At 38.1% G+C, this 21645-nt stretch overlaps 1 protein-coding gene across 7 annotated transcripts in view; it reads left to right on the top strand.

Annotated features, from left to right (window-relative positions):
* Positions 1-10495: 10495 nt before the first annotated feature.
* The window catches only part of NCAM1 (neural cell adhesion molecule 1), a 268171-nt gene continuing 257021 nt past the window's right edge, over positions 10496-21645 (top strand). For 2 of the 7 annotated variants that reach the window (XM_075191349.1, XM_075191348.1), the window contains exon 1: positions 10496-10910. In XM_075191349.1, the coding sequence (XP_075047450.1) occupies positions 10790-10910 (121 nt within the window). In that variant the 5' untranslated portion in view covers positions 10496-10789. The remainder of the gene's footprint in view (positions 10911-21645) is intronic. The other 5 variants (XM_075191350.1, XM_075191354.1, XM_075191353.1 and 2 more) reach the window with 5 other exon arrangements.

Here is a 21645-nt window from a genome sequence, read left to right as displayed (position 1 = left end):
CTTCGGGGAGTGAGAATATGGTAGTACACTGGTAAGTGGTAATGATAGCCTGAGGTTCAAATGATGCCAGATGCAGGATAAAAGTATAATCAGTGGTTTAATGATGACTGGATGAATATACAGAAAAGTCTTGATACACGTATATATATATATATATATATATATATATATATATACATACACACACACACTAGGGGCGTAGTACAAGGTGGGCGGAGCCACCGGCAATATCATATGCAATATGAACAATCAGCATGTAATTAGATATGGTTTTGAATGCACAGTCCAGCAATAAGGTGGAAAGAATAAGGCAGCAGGTATATGGTATCACAGTAGAGCAGCCCACATCAGAGGAGAGATTAACTGTCCAGGTAGCAGTATATGCACAATTGATGCGACAGGAATCAGGAACCAAATAATGCCTTAATGCTTTCAATAATACATGAACAGTTCAGCCAGAGAAAAGAACAACAAGCAGCTTGATGATACGACCTGTGGAGTGTCATACAGCAGAGATAGTTGCAGCATGAGCTGAATAGTCTGTGGAATAGTACACAGCAGAGACAGTTGCAGTTTAATCTGTATGGTCTTTAACAGCAACACAGCAAGGCACTGACGATCCAGGTGAGAGCTCACAGAATAGGTAGGAACCTAATCAGACTGGTAACTTGATCAACAGGCCCAGAGGAAAGGGAGGAAGTGCCTTTTCAAGTCTGGAGCCAAAGCAGGAACCAATAGGAATCTTAATTAGAAGTAGACAGGTAATCAGTCTGCACCTGTGCAGATCAGAACTTAGAGGTTTGAAGTCTGTTAATGAGACACCTGTGAGTGTCTCAGTCTTTCTCTGTGGAAGCCAAATGAGCAGCGTGTGACAAAAGCGCAGTTTAATACATTTATCCCCTGTTATCTCCAAAACAACTGAGCGACCCAGTAGATTTTGTAAGTCTTTGTAAACCTTCCCATTAAATACATGAAGTTGCTTGGGCTATTTTGACGTGTAATCAGAAAAGTCAAAATACTTTTGTAAATAATTTCCCTTTGAAGAGACTCATACAAGGTTCTATCCAAGTGAATCTTTAAGACTGCACAGTGACATAACAATAGGGGTAGCAGCAGTTCTGCATGTCCTTAGGTCTTAGTGGCTTCAACAGGAACCCCTAAGTGCTATGCAAGATCAGAGCATACTTGACGAGACAGACAAGAAATAAGGAGGGTCATATATAAGAGGGACCGACAAGGAAGAGAATCATGAGGAATACAGAAAATAGGCAAGAAGTGTTATTTAGAGACTGCTCAGAAAACCATGTAGCACAAGTGAAACAGTCATGATCAAACTCATTGGGATGTGTGTGTTGCATGTTTTTATGTGGTAGCCCAGTTCATATTTTGCAACTGGGTCGCTGATGCTGGGAGGGGAGTTAAAGGGGGGCATCTTTTGGGGGGTGGGCTTCCAAACACTGTAAAATGAACAGAAAAGTGAGTGGACCCATGGCAGACAGCAATGGAAATTTTTCAAAAGGTATTGTTGATGGTTTAACTCTTGATTTGTACCCTATTGGTTTCGACATTTAGTAACCAATGGCTGTCCTACAATAGAATTGCTGGACAGGAACATTTTACACTATTTGCTTTAAATGATAGCAAAGCAACATACGGTATATAATTTATCGCAGATACTTGGCCTTTCCTCAATGTATGCATTTGCATACATCACCTCCTATTAATATTTTTTAATAGATGGTGATTTATTGCTTGCTTTAAAATAGTGTAAATGAAAAGTTTACATTAATCACCGTAGGAACAATGCCACTTAGATTAAGACAATTTTAGACAATGGTGCCCATTCTAAAGAACGGTTCAATTTTGCACAGTAATGATTTTTTTACTTTCCATTGCCTACAGCCACTCCGCCTATCTTTGTTATTCTTTCCTACTGAGAGAGGCTAAATGCTTTGACCTGCTGATGTCTTATGATGTATTAACTTCACTCATTCAGTGGCCGATACTCAAATTCATAAGATGGGAGCCCAGAAAGGGAGTTTACATGAAAAAAATAAGTCAATGTTTTTCTTCAACAGGGAATTTGAAAATAAATCATACCACGGGAATACTTTCAACTACATACAATATTTCAGTTGTGTGATATGTCGTCATTTTTCTGCAAGTGCACCGAGTTTGCTGTTTAGCTTCGATTTTTACAAATAGAGTGTATGCAAACGAATCCCCTTCCTGTTGAAATAGATTGAATACAAAATGTATGAGAAGTTTGTTTGCTAAATTTGCAGTAACTTACAACAACCAATAGGCAATTAGCTCTGCTAGGGCAAGCTGGACAATGAAACCAAGGGGTAAATTTACTAAACTCCGGGTTTTAAAAAGTGGAGATGTTGCCTATAACAACCAATCAGATTCTAGCTGTCATTTTGTAGAATGTGCTAAATAAATGAAAGCTACAATCTGATTGGTTGCTGTAGGCTACATGTCCACTTTTTCAAACCCGCAGTTTAATAAAAATACCCCAAATGTTTAATTATCTGCCATTAATTATAGCATATCGGAATCTTCCTTGTTTGTAAATAACCAGATGAAACTATGGTGCGCACAGCTTTTATGATGTCATCTGGAAAGTAAATATTTAAATTTTTGTTGCTTTTTTTTTACTGTTAGAGCTGAAGTACATAAAACATACTTAAGTTGTAAAAGTGTACTTGTAAAAAGTCCAATGTCAACCACTTATGATCACACAGAAGATGACAGAGAACAGTCCCTGCACTCCTAAGGATAGTAAGATTAGCTTCAAAAATGCCAGAACTACTTGTAACACAACCCAGACAAGACAATTTGTCTCTAGAAACAATACCAAAACCAGATGAATAGTGAAGGAGTAAATACTGCCATATAGCTAGGACAGAAGAATGTACTGTTGACTCACTGGAGATCTTACAAAAAGTGTTTTCTTTTATTCACAGCCATAGCAAAAAAATGTTGCATAGAAAAATTGTAAGGAAGTGCAAAAATATTAATGTGTCCCAAATAAATGAGTAGATAAGAGGATTAAAAGCAGAAAGTAGAATTTGTTATTTCTCATGTGTCCTCTTGCATTTCCTCAAGGCTTATATTCAGATTCAGACTGGGCATTAAAGTTACCAGGGATATAACAGTGGTATTCTATAGCATGATGCAAGGGAAACTACAGACAAATACATTTTTGCACCAATCTGCCCATATTGGTGATAAATGTGCATTTGTAATATAAAACGTGCATCTCACATACAACATATAATTTTGGATTCCACGTAGGATCTTTTGTCACTGCATGTACTGGTAGGGCCTTCAAGTACCAACTTGACACTGCCTGTTTCATACCTTCCAATGTGTCTGTACCCGGTAGTGGTACAGGTGGCGTGGCCACGTTCCTTTTGCGGTGTGGCCTCTTTGTGATAAGAGTGTGACCATGCCCCCAGAGGGCTGACTAGCACTGTAAAGCACTAGATTGTCCATTAAATACCTTCCTCCTCCCAACATCCTTACCCGCAGGACAAAAATGTCCCTGGGTGGGACAGAGCCCTAAAATCAGGATTGTCCCATTAAAATCAGGACAGTTGGGAGGTATGCTGTTTGAGGATGCATGAAGCAAGTTTGCAAATATAACGACTGTGCTTTTTTGCATTAAATCTCATTTGGTATTCATGGTCAATAAATTTATATTATTTGTCTTTGTTTACCATATCTCTATGTAATACTTTGAAGCTGTGGCTGTGAATAAGGACTTTCTATAAGATTCCTGACGAATGCCCTCTATGGATTATTTTTTTGCTTCATAAACATATCTGACACAGCTTTGGTATATTATGGCCTATACTTAGGTAGACAGAGCATTCTATTAATTAAAATAAGTAATTTTAACAGTTTAAATGCATATGTGACACCACCACACACACTCCCCTGTTTGCCATGAGGAATCCTCCTTCTCATTTCAGTATATTTAGTGTGCTCGGGTGACAAGAGGTATTAAGGTATCTCTAGCATTGCTTAACATCCATGGGAATTAACAGGATATTAAAGAGGTGAAAAAACTCTATATATGCAAGAGATATACTGTATATTGAGGTTGTTTGCATGGCCACCAAGAGGAATTTGGGGTTTTGGTATAGCAACTTTTTTGGGCCTCCCCTCCATAGAGGAGAAGGTAAAGGAGTGTGTGCCGTTGAAGGGGGTGGAGCCACAGTTTTGGGGGCATGGTCAACAAGGGGCTTGGCTGTGTCGCTATAAACATGACATATTATGTATTAAAACGGTGTTGCTCTCACCTACCTGCTATTGCAGCTTTCACAACATGGTACTGGATTCTTGTATGCATCCTGGATTGTTGGGACCTATTTGTAAAATGTATAAGTACAAGCGAGCAATAAGTGAACACAGTACATAACACAGATCACCTAGTATATAATACATACATGATAATAAAACATTACATTTATCACAACACTGCTCATCCACATCACACCACCCACCCAGCCACATCACGCCACTTCCCCGCCACATCACACTCCCCCCAGCCAGATCACAACCCCCTCAGCCACGTCATAATCCCCCCAACACATCACAACCCCCTCGGTCAGATCACAACCCCCACAGCCACAACACAATACCAGCGACAGATCACAACCCCCCCCCTCCCCAGCCACATCACAGCCCCATCAGCCAGATCACAACCCCCCCAATCACATCACAACCCCCTTAGGCACATCACAGATCACCTCCACAGACACATCATGACCCCTCCCCCCCAGTTACAATACAACACTGTTAGGGCACATCACAGACCCGACCCCCCGAGACACATCATGACCCCCCCAGACACATCTCAACCCCTGCAGCCACATCTCACCCCCTAGACACATCACAGAACTCCCCCAGACACATCATAACACCCACCTCAGACACACACAACCCCCTCAGACACATCATAACAACCCCCAGACGGACATACATACCTAACATGTGCTGCTTGTACTATCTGAACAGGGAAGCACTAAATCTCATGAGATTACAAAATCTCACAAAACTTAGAGCTCCTTGGAAAGTGTGTGATGCTACACACTGTCCGGTGACTGGAAGCTGCTGTCAGCCCACGCGTGTCACCCGCTAGACAAGAATATAAACAATAATTTTAAAAAAATTCATTTAACAAAAAAAAATACCTGGCTGCCAGTGGAGCCCGGGCGCCCCAGAGGACAAAGTGGAAGTTTAGAAGTGGCGATATGGAGAATTGAATGGAATTTTGTAGTTATACAATCAAAAAGTAGGAAACGTGGTGGTATGGCATATCACCGTATACCAGCTCACTTCAACCACTGCTGGTTACTTATATTTTACAGAATCCAATATAAAAGACTGCTATTGATATATAAGGCTATCAACACAACTGCATCAACATCCATTTCTTCACTTGTATCAAAATATCTCCCAGCTCAGTCCCTCAGCTCTGAGCAAGGGTGGGGTATGAATTTCCGGAGCTGCTATAAACAACAAGCAGTAGGCTGATAATAAATGGACGAAAGTCACTTGGCCAACTTGTAATAAATGCTGACTGACCTTAACAATGACCAATGCAGTCCCCGACAGTGTGTTAATAAATGATGAGCATCAGTAATAACGGCAGCCTGTTTTCACGTCATTTTGAATTGCGACCTCTATATCACTTTTTTAAAGCAGCAATGTCGCTTCTCATCGGGGAGGGGAAGGAGGGGTGGTAGAGGGTAAGTGAAGGGGAAGAACTGGAGGGGAACCAGATCTTCAGGGAGGAGCAGCGGATAAGCCCTTTGCCCTGACTGACTGTGTAAACCTTTCTGTCAGGCTGGGCATCCATGGTTGACAAACAGGGAGCCTAGCCAGTCAGGACATTTAATATAGTGTCTGGTGCCTGAGAAGGGGCCAACCTCTAGGAAGCACATCAATGCAAGGATTTGCTACATAAGTCTGGGATCACAGACCAGGGTTGTGGTTCCCCCTCTGCCCATACCGGTACAACTTCGGGTGCAATGCAGGCCCATAAGTCAAGGGGCCAGAGTTAGAATCCTTGTCTTTTAGGACCGAGTGTACTGCACATACTGCATACCTGCATTCATGGCTTATACTGGGTCTTTCTCCAGCTTAGGGATCATAGATATGTAGGCTAATAGAAAGTCTGCCTGAAATTTTAAAGAATTAAATATGACCACCAAATGAGGGGATAAAAGATGGGAAAAGCTTTGACACTTTGAAGTGTTAAGGATTTTAGTTACTGACAGGATTTGTTCTATTGTTATACCAACTTCTATTAGCTATCATAATGTATCTTTAGTACTTAAAAACATATTTTAGTTTGGTGAATTGGAACACCTTTCTCCTTTCAGAGAGTATCTGCATATTTCTTCCACCTGACAAATGACTTCCAAGCATCCAATAAGATTACTGGGGATTGGATCAAATTTGTATTCAGATTAAAATATTTCCAGACTGCTTTCTCTATCAGTTAGAAAGATTCCTGAAGAGGGGGAAGCAATTTATAGATCACAGGACAAAGAGGACCCATGATCTGAACAAAACATAGTTACAGTTGAGTGGTTTGACTAGGGGTTTGTGAAAATAGATATTTTGTCTTATTTTGAAAAAAAAATGTGTGGCCCTAATATAAGATCTATTTATAAAAACCTTGTATGTGGTTTAGAACTGAAGATTACAAGACAAGGCAATGGTCTTTCTTTATGCGTCAAACAAATTGTGTGAGCACAAAAGGGACCTAAAAGCTCTAGCTAACTTTTTCTCTAAGGCAGGTATATGTTGGTTCAATATACTTAGATATCTATCCAGCATCAGGATTACAAACAATTATGTGAATTCAGTTAGGTAACTCTGGAATTAAACAGAGAGCTTAAACAATAGTTTTGGAAAGATTTAGTAGAGAAATTATATGGGCCTGGGCTGATTTGTAAAATTGGAAGACTTTATTCAATTTGCGGGGCAAATGTAGGCCCTAAACATTGTGGGAAGCAATCTTAAGGGTCATTTTGGCAAAACATTAATTAATATCTTGGCTATTATAAAAGGTCTTCATGATTGCCTCTATAGTACCTTGTTTGATGATCACCCACCAAGAGAGAAAAATTTGAAGATAAGTGAAGATTTAACAGGAGAACCCAATGACTATTGGTGTCAAACTAATGGTAAATAAGGCAAAACAAGATAGGGAGAAAATTAATAACATAGAATAAAGTAAGGCTCATAAATCTACATAACATAATTCCAGTTAGTCCAGGTGAACCAGCTGGAGATATGTTAGCAAGTAACCATATTGTAGCTTAATAGGCATCAGACCTAATGCTACCAGAGTTGTGAACCATTGATATAACATCAGAATCCAAGAAAATATATCACATAAAGAGCAGGCATTTGTAAACATATGCAAGTTGCAACATATCAAAAAGATCTAAGGCCATAGCATGGACCAACATTTGACCATACTCAGGCAAGAAGATCAACTTTTTTGAGTACTGAGTTCTCTTTACCTTTATGGGATTGATGCAAAGGGAATAAGCCATGGGTTCATAACGCCCATGGGGGCCGATTCCTACCCTCCTCAGAGCGATAAGTACTTTCATAGCATCTGAGCACATGAAGCTGTGGATCTAAGTCAACTAAATGTTCTAACAATTTATAAACAGAGATTAGACAGAAAAACTGTATCCCAGTTAGAGTATAGAAAGTGGAAATAGGAGTCAATCATGAGCTGCCGGTTGATTCTACGCTAAACAATAGGGACTGAATTACAGTCCCCCATAACGATCACAGGGATTTCCAAAAGGTAATAATTGCTTAACCCAAACAAGTCAAACTACTATAAAAAGAGCAAAATTGAAAATGCCAGCTACTATGGACAAATAGGTCCTCACTATTAAGTAATAGGATTAACTTTATCAACTATTTAAATACTAATCCTGGCAAATTAACTACACAGAAATTTGAATAAGAAGTTACATTGTTAACAAGATCATTTGAGGATAAGGTATATATTGTATTATGATATATACATTAATTACAGTAGGGAACATATGAAGTATACAGAAGAATCAGACGTGAAAGAACTGCTACCTGGACGTTTACAGGTATTTGTGAAAGTAGCATTTCTCTGGGAAGCGGGTACCATAACTCTCCTCATTCAGGGCCATCTCCACTTTGATATCATTCTTTTTGTCTTTTCCTTATCTCCACAGGCCCGTCCTCCCTTCCCATTGGTCTCACTTTGTTCCATCCTGCTTTCTGTGAGCCCCTTCCCCACCATTTGCTCTTTTTTACCTAATTGACTTCTCTTTTTCTCTCAACATCATTCCTCTCTCAATCCACAAATACCATTTACTTCCTCTACTATTACCATTTCTTTCCATCAACCAATAACGTTTCTCTTATTATTGTTATGTTATGATAAGAGGAGTATTTATTTCCCATGGTCAGCTCAGAGTAGACTGTATCGTAATTGATATAGGTGTAGTCTATGGGGGGGGGGTAATTCAATTAGATGACATTTCTTTGGAGACTCGCGTGATAAAAGTCTGTGGGATGCACTTAAAACATTGTTGATTTTTGCTCACATCATAGACAGGCGAGCAACAATCAACAATGTTTTATGTACCATAAAATACCTGGAATTAGGTGTAGCCATGAATCGCACAACGTTCCTACAGAACCTCAAGCTGAATTGAATTCCCCCTTGTGTACGCTGCCACCGGCGCTCAGATTTCCCACACAAGGAAGCTTGAGGCATGATTCTCCTCTGCTTTGGGGTGATTGACAGTGCAGAGCAGAGAAGAATCTCCTCCCGTTGACAAAATGCATTGCCCACCTCCCGCTTTAAAATGTGATTAGGGAAAGGGGGACAATGTATCTATCATCATGCATCTATCATCATCATGTATCAATGTCACCCCTTCCCTAATGTTCAAGTGGGAACACTAAAAAACAGTGCATGAATGCGGCATTTCAGCAGAAAAAAAGCCATGGCATAACGTATTAATGCTTTAATGATGGTTGAATAAGCAATACATTGAGAGAAATCGTGAAAAGGGTAAATTAATAAAGGTTGAGGTCAGGGGAGTAACGACGTATGGCTGGGTCCCATAGTAACATATGGGAGAGGGCCTGGCTATTCTGTTCCACCTACCTGGGCCCCTGCTCTGCTCTTTTGGCCATCCCTTTGGGGCTTCACTGTGCATGGTCCAGCCCCAGCGCATGCTCAGTAGAAAAGTGCTGGAATCTTAGGGGCAGCACGGTGACTAAGTGGTTATCACTTCTGCCTCACAGCGCTGGGGTCATGAGTTCAATTCCCGACCATGGCCTTATCTGTGTGGAGTTTGTATGTTCTCCCTGTGTTTGCATGGGTTTCCTCCAGGTGCTCCGGTTTCCTCCCACACTCCAAAAACATACTAGTAGGCTAATTGGCTGCTATCAAAATTGACCCTAGTCTCTCTCTGTCTGTGTTAGGGAATTTAGACTCCAATGGGCCAAGGACTGACGTGAATGAATTCTCTGTACAGCGCTGTAGAATAAGTGGCGCTATATAAATAAATGTTGATGATGATGATGGTGACCTGCCATTGCTGGGCACCCTCACCTCTGTGCCCCATAGCAGAGGCACCCACTGAAGAGGTGAGGGCGTGGCCCATATGTGCATGTAAGCACATGAAAATTTTAGTTTTACAATGTTGTGGACACTAAAGTTATAGATCACAAAGCACAATGTCCATGCAGAAAAATTACATTATTAATTATGTGAAACAAACATATGCAGGTGCAACAATGCTAAATAAGATTTGCACATTTGCACTGAGCGAAATGATCCTCAACATGCACAATTTAATTATTTTTGAATTTACACCTTATTTTTTTTATAACTTTTTATAACATAAAAAAGAATAGATAAGTGATCTTATAACATCTAAAAACTCCAATGCGTCCTTATTTCACTTCAGACTTTACAGACTTACATTAAGTTAGCTCATAAATATCTAATCTAACTCATACAATTAATTTTAGATAATGTGATGCTTTCATATAAACAGATAACAAGTGCATGCTTGCAATAACTGAAAACAAAAAACTGCCAGCAAAAGGTTTGTGAATAGTGCTACATTATAGAAAAAAATCAATGACCTCTACTTAAGCATAATCAGTTTGTCATAATAAAACTGACAGTTCAATAAAAAAAATCAGTTTAACATTCATTTAATTCATTATCATGGAACCAAAGTTAAAACTCGTTTTATTTTCTGAAGCCTCTTTTCATTACGTGTATCAAACATTACAACAGCATTTGCTTCTTTTATACAAAAGGGTGTAAGTATGCTTGGTAAATCCATGCCATTTTTTTCAAGCAGCTGCATCTGCTCGCTTATCTTTGCCTCTCTCCCCCTCTCTCTCTCCTTTAGCTTGGTGGATGCTCAGTCATATTTGTACAGAGGCTGCGGAGGGATACTGGTGTTGGTCTCTCTCTCTCTCTCTCTCGCATCCAGACACCAACTTGGAATTTCTGGCTGGGCGCATTGATCAGGTCTGCTTGCTGGGGGTGTGCTGAGGCTCAGACTGTCACTCATTCTCTGATCAGTGCCTGCACATAGCTTACAGAGCAGCTGGCAATCCACTCCAAAAAAGAATTCCTTGCAACATTCTCCCAATCTGCAAAAAAAACCATCAAGACCCCAGCCACACCATTGCACCATTACAGCATTTTCAACAAGGGGGATCTTAAACGCCTATGTTCATCTTTGGACCCATTTTAACAAATAGGAGCAGCAGGAGAAATTCCTCGGTCTGCAGGCTTACAATGCTGCAAACTAAGGATCTCATCTGGACTTTATATTTCCTGGGAGCTGCAGGTATTTTATTATGTTTTGTCCTTTTCCTTTTTGCTGATTTTTTTTTCTATGCAAATCAAAGGATGTTCAAGTCTTGCATAGGGATGCTAGTGGTTTTTTTTGTATTGTTGTTGTTCTTTGTGCTTTCTTTTGATGCCCTTCGGTCTTTTAATGAATAGCTGTGCATTAGGGGGGATTTACAAAGCCCATTTTTCCCCTATTTTCTTATTCAATTGTTATATCACCGATCTGGGGTAAGCGATGAGGGAATTGGACTGCATAGCTCTTTTGTTTTAACACAGATCCAAGCCCTTCACTGTGGATAGGGTGTAATTTACATCGTGGTTAAACGTACGGAGCTGATTAATGCCAGTCTATGCAGCACAAATATTATACATTGGTTTCATCTGTTATTGTTAAACATAACAGTTTTGTAACGGATTTCATTGCACATGCAATCATCATTTTGTATGTGATGACCTGGATAGTGATGTATTTATTTACTGTGCAAAACGATGTGCAGAAAGGAGGGGGGAGATCTTCATTACCATGGTTGGTTAAATGCAACCTAAATATGTTGATGAAGGGAACTTTGAATGGTGTCCTATTTTTTTTTTTTTTTTTTTGGTACCACTTTCTTGGATGAGTGGCTTTTAAATCCATGTCCTTTACAATTTCATCTTGGAAAATAAATCAGAGCTTGTCTATGTGATGTGGTTTTTAAATTAAAGATCGCAGTCGGATATGCCATAAATAGTAACCTATAATGTTTTTTTTCTGTGGCAACACATAACTTCATCTCTGTTTTAAGAATGGGTTTTACTGCATGGTTGAGGAATGCGAAGTTTGTGGTTAGGAAATTGTAATGGTACCCAGCTAACAAGAAAGGAGAGGCTGAGGATGGGGTTAACCCCCTCCCTTCTCATACATCAACATATATTTGTTTGCAAGCAGATTTGATGGCTGAGGAGTGCATTAGATGTATGTGTGTCAGATTATGCCAGATTAAACTACACTCTTATATATAATTTGGCTAGATGGTGTCATGTCACATATCGTGGTCATCTTGCTTAATTGATGCCTTTTCTATACACTGTTTTATAGCAGTGTAGCTGCTGTATGATAGCTTGTTACAAGGTGCTTTTATTAAACCAGATGGGGAACTCAAAATGAAATGTGAAGTTCATCAGCATCCATATACATCCTATCTTTGATTGCAAAAAAAAATAAATACGATGGTTCTGCTCCCAGTATACATTTGCACTTGTTTATGCAATAAGCGTTCATCTGAAATGCCATAACCATTCTGTACTTATCCAAACACATTGCAACAGTGCAGTGCTGTGGTAAGGAGTGGACACACACACACAGATGTTGTGTTTTTCTCTAAATTATTTAATCATAAACCCTGTTTATGATTCACTCTATCGACTGGCAGGCTATAGGAAGCTGTGATCTGTGTAGATCATTGGCTTGGCTGTTGTGTACACAATGCGATACATTTATATAGGATTCAATGAATCAGTGTGCAGCACTTTATAATGGTGTATCCCAGTGAAGTTTATGGTTTACTGACGTTGGATACGAATCTTAGGTTTCAAGCTTGAATGGGAGCAGGATTTTGTCCTCCTTGCAGCACTTGGTCGTCTGTGCACGATATGCTATAGTTGTGAGCAGTAACAGTGCAGTGCTGTGGTAAATAGCATACAGTGCAACGTTAGTGCGGTCAGGCATCGTTGTAAATGACGTGAACGCATATTTTAGTGATAATTTAATTGAAAAGAAGACAGTTGACATGTTTCACATGTATATTACACAGTGCTATAAGTAGAGACATGGTTGTAGCTGCATTGCTTTTGTTGCTGCTGGTGTCTGCCATAGGAGAAAGCTACGGCTGCGCGCCCTCAGGGTGGAGGCTGAGCGCGCGCACGGTGTGTTCCGAGCTCCCGGTCCAATCAGACGCCATCTCTATGGGCGGGAAAATGTTTATTCCCAGGGCGACGTTCTATCCTTCTCTCCAGCCTCCTTACTGATAGAGCCACTGTCCTCCGGCTCACCTCCATGGGAGTGTGCTGGGGCAGAGCCATCATTACCTCAGCTCACTCAACTCCCCCCCCGCCTCTGTACCCTACTTATCTGAACAATAATAAAGATTATGATTATTGCCTGAAACGCTACTGCCTCTCCTATCTCTTCAAATGAGAGGTGTATGCAAAATGATTACAAATAATGAACTGTGTGTTTAACTACAAAAACGCATATCATAAACAAAAAGTGAAAACTCAGTGAAGATGGGTATTATATATATAAAAAATAAATAAATAAATATATATATATATATGTATATAAAAATATATATATATATATATATATATATATATATATATATATATAGTACCATAGTGTATTGATTGTAATGCACACCAGTGTGTGTGTGTGTATATGTATGTATAGATATATATATATATATATATATAATATATATATATATATATATCTATATATATATATATATAGATATATATATATCTATATATATATATAGATATATATATATATATGTATAGATATATATATATATATATAGATATATATATATATAGATATATATATATATATATATATATATATATATATATATATATATATATATATATATATATGATAAATATCAGTTTTCATTAGGCAAGACTGGTTCAGAATATAAGAGAATGAATGAAACAAAGTGACAAGCCGTTGGCTTGCACATAAAGGATTTTATATGCTGTCTTTCACAACAGCTCTGACCTTATGCTCACTCCCCATAAGTAGATGCCCTTGCATAACAATGCATTCATTTACTCTTGTGTTTCTAACAATGTTTTAGGACTTTTCAGACCTGATTTATAGGGCAGGCAGATGGCTTTTCCGTTCCCCTCAATCCTCCTGCTTTTTCAGGAAAAGGGCATCTGTGCCAAAATAGGGCTATACTGATTAAAAAAAGAAAAACATTGGTATACATTATGCAGTCTTTAATGAGACATCTGGATCTGTTACGTTTAACTTTCTATAGTTAGAATTCGTTAATTTGTATAAAATTCCTATCAGAATTATTTGAAATTGTTTATACTTAAGCCAAACTCCACATATTGAAAAGCTTTTTTCATAACATCTTGAAGTTCTCGTATCATTGCAGGCATTATGTGTGTGTATATATATAATATATATATATATATATATATATATATATATATATATCTAGCTATATATCTATCTATATATCTATTTATATATATATATATATATATATATATAGATATATATAGATGTATATATATATATATATAGATATATATAGATATATATAGATATATATCTATATATATATATCTATATATATATATATATATATATATATATATATATATATATATATATATATAGCATTTGTCAATGCAATAACACACTGCAATAATGGGGTGAACTTGTAGTTGGAACATGTGCTTAATGTAGGGAGAGGCTCAAGCATTTGATAGGAGAGTGGGTGGGAGTTCAAACTCACAGCACCTGCTTCAGTTTGTCTATAGGGAGTTGTTAAAAAAAATGAGCTCCAGACTCAGCAAGCCAGTTCTCTTGGGTTTTATGTTAAAGAAAAACAAATTAGTATATGATGAAGGCAGTTTTATGATGCTGTGTGTTTTCCCCTTAAATATGCCACATTACCAGTTCTTTCTTTGTTCTTGTGTTACCAACATAGCTCAAAATAAATGTATGTGGTTTTCCTGCTGACTTACAAATCTTTTGCCTGTATTTGTCATCATTAAATATATTTACTTCCACATTCCAAATTTAGATTGCAGTCTTAAGCTTTAAAATAAGACATTTGGTTTATTATGCTTTCTAGCATGTGCAAGGATAAGTGGGGGAGCTATTGCTTTTCATTTGTGAGACTTGAGGAAGCCTTCTGACCACAGCTATGCAACAAAAACAGTAGACAATCACACAAATCAATTATTTTATGTTACACACAGATTAATCAGCGATGAATCCTTGACATATAGGACCTCATTTAGAGTCGGATGCAAAGTCCGTTTTAGGCGCATCCAACAAAAAAACACTGCCACGCACGTGCAGAAAGCCCAAAATCCGCCTGCATCTTGAACGCAATTAACACTTGGGACAGCTTACGACTCACAACGAGAGAATGGGAGGAACGGGGAATTGTGAAGGCGTGACCATGTAAATAAATCCTAGTCACAGTGAGGCGCAGATGCAACACATGTCAAAACAGGGCTAAAGCTGTGCGGCAGGAATTAGGTGGTGCAAGCGTTAGCTAGCTGCAGGAACTGCTCGCAGCTCGATAGGGTATTAAGAGTGGGATGCAACTGGGGTTGCTTGCCACTCGTAATACCCTACCAAGCTGCGGCACACTCCCACTCCTACATTTCTTAATCGGACTTTGCGTCCGACTCTTAAATGAGGTCCATAACCTGTTTTGAGATTTTTCATTGAAATTGCTACTGAGACAGTTAATAGAAGTATGTGCAGTCAATTATATTAGTCGCATCTCTTTTGACCGACAATATTAATTTAGGGATGTGTGTTAAAATTGATCTTTGCAATTTCTAACCCCACAAATTGCTTATTGTAATCAGACCAGCATATGTGAGGCAAAATCAAGTCTTTAGTATGTTGGCCCTTCCTCAATTGACAGCATGATTATACTCACCTGGTAGTCTATGAAGTGTAGTGACTGTATGGTAAGTCTTATATTTTTAATAGTTTACAGAGAACAATGTGGCACTCAAAGTGCAAATTTAATATAGAGCTTCCATTGTACAGTTGTTTATTAGCAGCATTACTTTTTAAAGTGTACCCGTGGCCTACACACAATGTAATCAGCCATTTTGTGGGCCCAACCAATATTCAAGGTAGAGGGGTAACAAGACCCTAAAAGGGTCCTTACCCAACTATATTATGATAAATGCCAGTGACACTGCATGATAAATGTGGCTTAACGTGCTCTTGTGTTTGCAGTAGTGAGGACACTCTTGATCCCAATGCATTCACTTGCATTGAACGCAAATAATTGGAGCAGACAACATAGGAAAAAATGGTGCGTCAGCTCAAATGCTTCAGTAGCAAATCTAAATGCTAGTGGGTAGGATGTCATTGGAAACAGTGGGCTCCATTCTTACGCCTGTTTCCATGCTTTTACTAGAGTTATACAATACAAGTAAAACCATGTTTTTTTGATAACAAAGGGTAAGGGGCCTTAATCTTCTCAATCCCTTCAATGCAAACTGTTGTATATAAAGCTATTAAGAATATTCCGAAATATATTTGTAAAAGAGTACAAGGAGTTTGCCAGAACTGAAGATATAAATTTGAATGTGCCCCTGAGAGCACTAAAAGTTATTTAGAAGTATACAAATTGAAGGGTGTGCATGGTGAGGGATGGCATGAGAATGTGTTAGATATAAGCAATTGTTTGTGTGTAAAATTCCTTTTAAAGTGACACTCAGTTTATTGATCCAGAGAAAAACATAGCTAATATCTTATTTATAATTTATAAATCTGTTACAAACATGCACAGCCCTGAAATAGATCTTATCTCATGGACACTGCAACATAAGTTATAAACAATAAATTCTCAAGAGATACTGAGTGGAAAGATAATTATTGGATTGAAGTAAATGAGAGAACAGCATTTCACAAATAATGGTGACGATTGCAATAAACTAAGAATAGTACATGCATTATCTCATAGTTGCTAATTATCCCCAATTTCCAGTCTTAGGTTTTAAAGATTTTTCTGGAAATTTTTCTTGCAGGAAACATTCACAAGTTTAAATTTTGCGAGGTACACAATATATTTCTTCTTTTTCTGAGTAATAGAAGCAAATCTTACCACTCGTTTCTAATTATTTGGTATTTTCAAATTAATAGGAATATTTAAAGCGTACTTAACTGTTTTCATTAGCCCTTTGGAAGGACAAGTATAAAAAGAAGGGAGAGTGAGAGGCAGGTATGACTTCATGATACTATTTGCACCATGAACTGAGTAGAAAAGGTGTATAAAGACACTAATGGCATCACCATGCCGCCATTTTTGTCAAGTGCCAAGATCTGCCAAAGGAGTAGCAGGCATAAAGTGCTTTGGTGCAACAGCTCAGCAGCTCAGTGTGCCTAGAAACTATCTTAAAGTTGAAGAGCCAAAATTTAAATAAACAACTAAAAACTAAACAACTAAATACTAGCCACAACCTTACAATCTTAATACTATACCTTTCAATAACTTAACATTAGCCCAAGTCCTCAGTTTGAACCTAAATTAAGTTTTAACCTTAGAACTATCCTTAACCTCAATCTAGCCTAACCATAAACCTTTCTGAATCTTTCAAACTATAAAGAGTCCTAGAAGGTCTCTGAACTTTCTTCTCAAATTGTGTAAATCTAATAATCTCTCATGAAGATGAATTTGCTCTATAGAAAATTTGATACACTCTACATTTGTGGTGTAAGTTTCCCCTCTTGTAAAGGGGATGAGGTGCCCAATAAAGGGAACATAGATCTGGGTCCACTCATGCCTCTGATCATGGGAGCGGTTTCTTCCTATTCAAAGCAAACACCAGTTGAATGACATTGTAGCCATCCTTTTTCTATAGCAGAAAATCCAGGAAATTCGGAATCTCTCAATGGAACAATATATTTGTGAATGTTATAAGTAGCTGCTTTATGTAAGGCAACATGTATTTCAAATTCAGTGTCTCTTTAAGCAGCACTTCCAGGTAGGGTGAAAAATTCACCTTCACCGCCACTAACCAGAGCCCCTAAAGACATCTCTGTGCAGCCATGTTTGTAGAGGTTCTCTGGTCCGTCTCACAGCCCTGGTCAAAAAGCTGCGCTGTATGACTCAGTGGAGGAGACGTGAGACCAGCAGGACAAGTCAGAAGCCGCAATTGCTGCTACCTCCAATCTGCTGTCATTTTAAAGTTGTGGACTGAAAAGTTTTCTTATATTGGGTAATGAAGCTTTAAGTAGAGGTGAGTTCCAAAATTAATTAGGAAATTTAACCAAGCATTACTTTTGCTATGGAAATAAACATATTGAGCCTGGTTCATTAAGGACAGTAAAGCAAACAAAAGGAGTAAATTTGCACCTTGGCAAAATCATGTTGCATTGAAGGTAGAGGTAAATTGAAAATGTTTGGGGTAACGCATATCCTAGATCAACTTTAAAGTTCAATGCAAAACTAAAAAGCTACCAAGTATTTGTGTGCTACATGAAAAAACAGCCAGTATTTATCTTATGTGCAAAATAATAAACTAATTTGTACCCCTTGCATTGTAACGTGGTTTTGTCCAGGAGAAAACGTACTAATTTTTTGCCTTATTTTCCTTAATGAATCAGGCCCTTTAAATATGGATACAGATTATTAACAATACGGGGGGAATTCAATTCACCCTAGAGTATCGCTGCGCTAAACATATTACCGTTATTAAATTTAACTCGGCTTTCGCTGCGAGCAAAAAGCTAGCCTTGAAACTACCGTAATAACGATATTTAAGAGCACTATTACCTTAATAACGTTAATAGTGCGCAGGCCGCGTTACTTTTTACAGTAACGCGTCCAATTGAATTCCCCCTACATTTAGGTGCAAAATGTGCATTTAAACCACAGCAACCAATCAGCAGTTTTAGTGCAACTTAGACAATGAAAGCAAGTTGCTGATTAGTTGCCATGGTCAATGATAGTTCACATTTTACACCTGAATAAACGCGCCCTAGTGTATGAAATGATACAAGAGATGGCTTCTAGTTTAAGTAATAACAGTGGATTGCTACAACTCCTGACATATTGTTTCCTCTTATGAATGTTTCTAAATCACTGTTGTTCTTAATAATTGTTCTTATCAATATTTTCTTAGTTATCTGCAGGTTTGGAATGTAGCACAGCGAAGAATAACTCAGATGTAATAAACTTCTATTTAGATATTCTGATTTAAATAAGCTTTATAAATATATCGTGAAATAAATGATTCTTGAGCTTGGAATATTTGACACAGATTACGGTATTTTCATTTATTGTGATTTCTAGGATGGGTAGTTGTTCTATTTGAACCAATCTGCCAGTCCAACCATTTATTTTCAGCATTATGATTTGCTGTGGTTGTAACCTTGTAGTAAAGCACATAAATATTTAATTGGTACTTTTTAAATAATAACAATCCTCATGTAAAAATATTTATGAACATTGAGAAGGTCTGTGGCTAAAATGAGTTATAGTAGCTAAAATGTGTTATAGTATGTGGTGACGCTGGCATGTTGCCAAGTTTCCAGCATTTTAAACAATAGTTTACTGTATTGGTTTACCAAGAAAGTAATGATTAAATACACATATAGATTTGTTTTTATGTTGGAAATGTGAAATTGCTGTTTGTATGTTGCATAGTTCAAGATGGCATCATTTAATGAAGATATCAAATGATCGTCTATTATTATTTCTTAAACTGTACTCCCAGATAGGGAAAATCACCTTACTCAGGGCAGCCCTCATTGGGTTCACGGGGACTGCTGCATGTAGCTATGTTTCTCAGTACTATGTGGTTCTTCTTACATCCCTTGCAGAACACCGGGGCAATGTGGCAGTGCAGAGGGTAGGTAAGAGGTGATGTCAGCATGGACTAGTAAGGAGACTCAATTACAGTGTCTGCAGCTTTTTATTGGCCCTCAAGCTCAAACACTCCTCTGCAGCCAATTTACACAAATGTCTCCCAGGATTATTTGGGAGTACAGCTTTAAATAACATTTTAAATCATTTTTGCTAAAAGCAGCAGCAGATGGGTGTGCTGGTTTTATGGGAAGCAGTGACTTGAGCACTAGTGTGATAACATACCTCCCAACTTCTTCGATTTAGGGCCTGCTGTAGAGTAGGACGCAGTTTACACTTAACTTGTAAGTGTAAATTGCATCCCGTAATCTACACAGTATTCCAAGTCAAATGTATCATTAGATCTGGGCACCTCAGAATACGATGCAAATCGCACAAGCACACCTCTTTATCTGCCTTATGGGCCGGCGTGCATGATACAGTGTATCAGTTACAGCTGCCCTGTAAAGCAAATTACTGAATAAATAAATTAATGTTAAAAAAATAAATAAAAAGAAATTGTGCTTCGCCCTCCCCAAACAGCACAAGGGTTAGTTGTGCTGTTTAGGAGGGAGTGCGCGTCTTTTTTTTTTTTTAAATTAATAATTTTTTAAATTCTCTTCTTAATAATGCAAGGTTTGTTCGCTAGCAGAAAGCACCCGCAAAAGATACGTCTCCTAGAGACATATCTGCGGCTGCTTTCAACTTAGCAAAGCATGTAAAGAGCGTGAACACGCCTTTAGATTGCTAGACTCGCTCATTACCTTCCCTGTTCCACCTCTCTAAGAGCAGAGAGGTGCACGAGGAAGATCCGTCTCAGTCTGAATGCAAACCGGGATGAATCTTTAATTAAAAGTGCATTTTGCACTGTTCAGTTGGACTTGCGTCTGACTCTACATCAGGCCCTTAGTTGTGAAAGTCCCAATTCTAGAAATATTACTGTTATTGAACAAGCCATTAACATTCAGTTTAAGCTACAGAGAGATTTGCTAACTGGTGTACACTGTACATTTGATGGTGAGACACTTCCTGCTGACTTGTTATTCACTTAAAATAAAATTTATGTTTATTTCAAGTGCTAATTGTAAATGTCTATGGTGTTAATGGTTTTAATGTGTCCAGCAGAGAACGTCATAATTAAGTTCTTTTTCTTTTGTGAAGTCAGAGTAAAACATTGAAGTTGCAGAGGGGAGGGAGGGAAGTAATGTAGAAAACTTTTTTTAACGCAGTGTATAACAGGTCCGTTGCCGGAACACCCCATGTACGTCTCAATACACAGGTCTGGATGGTTGGGGTTATCTTCTTACTCAGTAACCAGCTTCTAGCAGCGGTTCTCATTGCAGAAAGATCTCTCATCCTGTCCATAGTACAAAATACTATGGGTAGCTGTGATACTCAGGTGCTAGAAGTTCTTTGCTCCTTCATTTTTTATTGCAGTTCGAGATCAGGTAAAGATAAGAATCCCAGGCAGGGTCCCCACCAGAGTGCTTGTGGTGGCTTCTATTGAAATTGAAGAGGTTGGACAAAAGTGAACCCTTATAAGGATAATGTTATTTGAAAACCGAAGCACAAACCTTAAATATTAGCTAGTAAGGCAAGTAGAACCAGTGATTTGGCGACAAGGTGTGCACATATGAGGACTATCATGATTTTCTTTAGTAAGTATACAGATAGTTTAGAGTCTACCACTGTAACAAATAATATAAGTCATGAAATTGTTATGTTAACAGTATAGCTCAAGTGGTAAAATCGCAGCAACTGGGTAGGATGCTTAAGAGACCTTGTACATGTGATGCAACCGTGTGAATTAAGTCCTAGATTTATTACCCCACAGTACACTTTTACAAGGACAGGGGCTGAAATATCTGTGTGGTTGATTGCATTGCATTGCCTTATGCGCTTTAGTTATAACATGCTAATGTTTACCCATATAACTAAGGCATATGTTTTAAAATGCATATTTTTAATACATGTGTTAATGGACTCTAATACAAGTGTTATAGAGTAATATTAAAATTCTACTGTGTTGTAGCATCTTTCGAATTTCTTTTTATCAACAATAATAATACATGGTGCGATAGCTTCAAGTAAAAGTAAGATACCAACAGCTTACCATCCCCCTTG

This window comes from Mixophyes fleayi, chromosome 11 (assembly GCF_038048845.1).
Source record: "Mixophyes fleayi isolate aMixFle1 chromosome 11, aMixFle1.hap1, whole genome shotgun sequence".
Taxonomy (NCBI): domain Eukaryota; kingdom Metazoa; phylum Chordata; class Amphibia; order Anura; family Limnodynastidae; genus Mixophyes; species Mixophyes fleayi.
Note: the sequence above shows the minus strand (reverse complement) of the source record. Positions and strands in the feature narration are given on the sequence as shown.